General features: G+C 21.5%; 1 protein-coding gene across 1 annotated transcript; it reads left to right on the top strand.

Annotated features, from left to right (window-relative positions):
• Positions 1 to 1600: 1600 nt before the first annotated feature.
• On the top strand, positions 1601 to 5072 carry PRSY57_0316400 (6-cysteine protein; the record flags this gene model as incomplete). The annotated part of the gene is made up of 2 exons (XM_020114471.1): positions 1601 to 2947; positions 3276 to 5072. 2 exons carry the CDS (start codon positions 1601 to 1603, stop codon positions 5070 to 5072), a joined length of 3144 nt encoding a protein of 1047 aa, XP_019970838.1.
• Between the last annotated feature and the right edge of the window lie 453 nt (positions 5073 to 5525).

Raw genomic sequence — 5525 nt, forward strand, 5'->3', positions numbered from 1 at the left:
AAAAAAAAAAAAAAAAAAAAAAAAAAAAAAAAAAAAAAATATACATATTATATTATATATATATATAAAGTAATAAATATGTCATATAATTCATGGGTTTTTAAATAGCCTCATATATTAAGATATATAACTTTTTATTAATATATTGAATTTTAAATATATATATTATATATATTATATATATATTATTATATGGGGGCCTGGGCATAATGTCATGTACACAAATAATTCTTTATTTTTCGTACGTAAAACAAAAAATATTTTACATGATACCTTTTTACAATTTATATTTTTATAAATATGAAAAGTTTTTTCTTTAAAAAAATTAGCTTTTACTTATATTGATGTAAAAAATGCATTTAGAATCGCACAACATAAATTATAAAAAGTTATTCCGAAGGAAATTTATACCTCTATAAAGCTATATATCACGAAATATGTGTCATCATATATATATATATATATATATATATATATAATAATCATTCAACTTTATAATAGTAAGGGAACATAAGCCTTTCATATCATTGTAAATCTGGTCCTGTTTTTTTTTAATGAAAATATTATATACATATATATATATATATATATATATATATATATATATATAATATATATATTTTTTTCTGACATTTTTGATGTTGCGTTTTTTAAAAAAGTCACCTGAATTGTTCATACGAAAATGAAAAAAAAAATAATAATAAAATAAAATAATAAAAAAAATGAAAATAAATAAATATATAAATATATACATATATATATATATTAAATAAAAAGTGCATGTCTCATAAGATGGAGAAAAAAAATGAATTTATATATGTGTATATATACACAGTAGAACCAATTACAAAAACCAATGTAACATTGGGGTGTATGAAAAAAAAAAAAAAAAAAAAAAACGTATATGAAACTCTGAGTGAAATGAAAATATTTTTGAATATATAAATAAATGTAATAAATTGAGATGTACTAATTAAAAAATATTAACATAAACAATATATATATATATATATATATATATGTATATATTATCTACGTTATGTAAATTTCATTTTTGTAAAATTATAATTTGGTTAAATTCTTTATGAGTTTAAATATGTGCATCAAAATGGTTAGCGTCTTATATATTTTATAAAGCATTAAAATATATATATATATATATATATATATATATATATGTAGGATATAATTTTTTGTAAGATTTATATACACATTGGTACATTGGTATGAAAACACAAGTTAACATATTAAAAACTACTTTTATTATTTTATTTTATTTTGCCCCCATGCAGACCAAAATAAAATGAGAAAAAATCCGTTACATTGTTTTTGTGCCTTTGTGAATATGATAAGACACGAATTTTTCTTTTTTGTACATGAGGAGAAAAAAAAGAAAAAAAAAAAAATTATATTTCCCATTTAAATATTATACATATATATATATATATATATATATATATATATATATATATGTGTATATATGTGTGTTCTTCTACATTTGTAAATAATAATATTGGAGCTACTTTTCTTTTTTTTCTTTTTTTTTTTTATTTTATTTTATTTTATTTTATTTTATTTTTTCTTTTTTTTTTTTTGAGGGATGAATAGGGGATGGCACGTGGTGTATTATTTTATCCTCCTGCTAATGAATAAATCATTAGGTGGAGAGAAGCTTACCAAATTTGATCCTGTTATGATAAAAGAAGGAGAATTATTTGGGGAAGTGTCTTATGATTGTGAGTATAGTGGATTTCTAGAAATTCAGAATGATGACATTTTATATTATTGTTTTTTTGTAGGAGAAGATGATCATAATGGTTTATTATTAAGGAAGTTCCATATGGATGATATGATATGGGGTATACCCATGGAAGTATTAATAACACGTAAGAAAATAAATTTATATATATTAACGGTTGATTATATATTATCTAAATTAATATTAATATATAGTTTTGATGAAAAAATAAGAATAACTGTATTTAATAATTATATGGAAGAATCTGTGATGAGTGAAAAGATAAGTATTAATTATGAAATATTATATAAAGCAAATATGATTTCTTATATAACATATTTTTATAAAAATAAAAAATCTTTATGTGTATGTGGTATGAATAGAAATGAAAATATTTTATGTACTTTTTCTTTTGATTATGGTTTAACAATGAAAGATGATCATACGATAGAATTTTTTTTAAAAAAAAAAATTCCCCTTGGACATTATAAAATGCAAGTAACTTTTAAAGAAACGGAAGTTTATTTTAATTTGTATAATGATTTGAATGAAACCAATTTTTATGAACTTAAATGTGTTAAGGAACAAGATGAATACATATGTGACATAATGAATAGAATACGTGAGACTCAAGAATATAACTACAAAAGGTATACATATCCGTCTAGTGAGCACAACAAATATTATAATGATCATCATAATAAACAACAACAGGGGCAACACGGACAACAGGGGCAACACGGACAACAAGGGGAACACGGACAACAAGGGGAACACGGACAACAAGGGCACCAAGGACAACAAGGGCACCAAGGACAACAAGGGGAACACGGACAACAAGGGGAACACGGACAACAAGGGAACCAAGGACAACAAGGGAACCAAGGACAACAAGGGCACCAAGGACAACAAGGGAACCAAGGACAACAAGGTGGAGCACCACTAGCAAACTTAGGAGAAGAAGAAAATAATTTCATTTATAAACATATTGTACGTAATAAATATTTTCAAATGATTGTTTTTCAGAAAGGTCAAAAATGTTACCTTGCTTGGTCATTTAATTCTTTAAATATAAATGATGAAATTACGAAAGAAATATCGTCTGTTCCATGTTCGAATGTAGCATCATACTATAGGGAAGAGAGATTAATAGTGACTTTAAAAAAGAATCATCTTGGATCAAGGAATCATTTTTTTCTAATATACGAAGTAAGAAATGAGTTCATTTACAAGAAAAATATACGTGAATATATGTGCATAATGTATGTAATGTGTATATATGAATAATAAAATGTGCATATGTTTGTATGAGGGACACCAAATGGGTTACATATTATATAATATATATATATATATATATATATATATATATAAAAATATGTTTACATATATGTATATATAATATCTCACATATATACATATATATATATATATATATATATATATATTTTTTTTTTTTTTTTTTATTTTTTTATTTTTTTTTTATTTTTTTATTTTTTTTTTATTTTTTTATTTTTTTTTTTTTATTACTCCCTAGAAACTTACTGAAAAAGGCGTCGGGTGCGAATATGGGGTTGGGGGAAGTCTCTATGTTACGAAGACCTTTATGAATAATACATGTGATATGGATATAAATAACATGAACGTTAGTACAACTAATTATGATGAAATTAATTTTTCTATTATTATTCCGTGGTCTTTTCAGTTGAATTACAGTACATGTTTTATATGGGAAGAGAATGTGGATAAGAATGAAGAGAGGAGTAGTCTTTATTACCTGGAAGAATATCCTACAGAAAAAGAGGATATAAAAGTATATACTTTTTATTTTTATAAATATATATTAATATATAAAAATTTTGAAAAAAGCACTTGTACATTTGAAAGTAAGAATAATGAAAAGTTATATATATCTTTTAGAGGAGATACATATTATAAAGAATATAATTGTAGTATATTATTAGATTCATGTGATTTCTTTCTTCATACACAAAGTAAAATCAATATCACATATGATGATGATGTTTGGCAGGTTTCTGAAGAATTATATGATGGTTTTGTTATGTATAATGGAACATATGTTTCTTTGTATGATGTTTTAAGTAGATCTAATGCTCATGGTTTGATATATATAGATGGTAAAGAAAATAATACAAGTATAAATTTGAATAATATAAAAGATAACAACAACAATAATAATAATAATAATAATAATAATAATAATAATAATAATAATAATAATAATAATAATAATAATAGTAATAATAATAATAATAATAATAATAATAATAATAATAATAATAATAATAATAATAATAATAATAATAATAATAATAATTCCTATGGAGAACATGAAAAATTAATCACGATAATAATTCCGTATGGTATCCCAAGCACACGTACAATAAAAATCGAATTTTTAAATAAACAAAATAATGAAGAAAAAAGATGGGCATATTTAAGATTACAAAAAAATGAATATATAATGAAAAAAGTCATAGGAATAAATTCTTCTGACATTTTTGATTTATCATATAAATATTATAAATATAATCAAGAAAAAATTAAATTTATTCTTAACGATTTTTCAGAAACAACCTATTTAGGATTTATATGTCAAACTAAAGAAGAAATAAAAAAAAGTTTATGCTCAATATCATTAGTTGATTATAGTCATAAAAACATGATGATTAATAATTTATTTAAAACAAATAATAATAATAATATATTACCTTTCCTATATTATCAATCTGCACCTAGAAAAATCCAACCATATAATCAAATGATAAGTGAATTTCGATTTGTTCTTTTTAAAAACTTTCATCTCTTTTTACAAGAAAAAAAAATCAATTATATATTATTAAAATGCATGTGCTCATCTTCTTCTAGTTTCATAAATACACAAAAAAATATAGAGCTAAGTTATCTAATTACAAACGAACAAGTGTCACACGATTTTATTCATTCGCCAGGAATTTTAATAAAACCCCGTACAAATATTTCTCACAATGATAATAAAAGGAATAATAAAAGGAATAATAAAAGCGACAATAAACACAGTAATAAAGACAGTAATAAAAATAGTTATAATCACAATGATAATCACAATAATAATCACAATAAAGATATAAACATTAATTCTAATTACTCTATACATAATAATAATGAAAAAATAAAAAGAACAAAAAAAAAAATTAATGATGCACCATATGACAAACAAGACGAATTACCTTCTTATGATTTCAATGATCTACTTCATGAAAAAAAAAATGGTGCCTCTCTTTTTGATTTCAACCTTGTACTGTTTCTCTTTATTTGTATCACACTGTTCTAGTAATGTTCAAGCGCCCCCGAAAAAAAGGATCATCATGGATGACCACTATATGACTACCCCCAAACATTAATTACATAACGAAAAATAAAATAAAACAAAACAAAAAAACACACACATATATATATATATATATATATATATATATATATTTTTTATTTTTTATTTATATATATTTTCAGATTTGTAGTTAATTTGTAAAAAAATTTATAAGTTTATAAATATACGAAATATACATAACATACATACACATATGTGTATATTTCTTATTTTATTTTATCTTATTTTATTTTATTTTTTTTTTGAAACATTTGTTTTTTTGATAATATTTAAAAATATATATAATATTTAAAAAAAAAAAAAATTAAAATTAAAACAATATATTTAATATTAATTGTGCATATTATGATATATATCATATTAATTTTTTTTTTTTTTTTTTTTTTTTTTTTTTCA

Source organism: Plasmodium reichenowi, chromosome 3 (assembly GCF_001601855.1).
Source record: "Plasmodium reichenowi strain SY57 chromosome 3, whole genome shotgun sequence".
Lineage (NCBI taxonomy): Eukaryota > Apicomplexa > Aconoidasida > Haemosporida > Plasmodiidae > Plasmodium > Plasmodium reichenowi.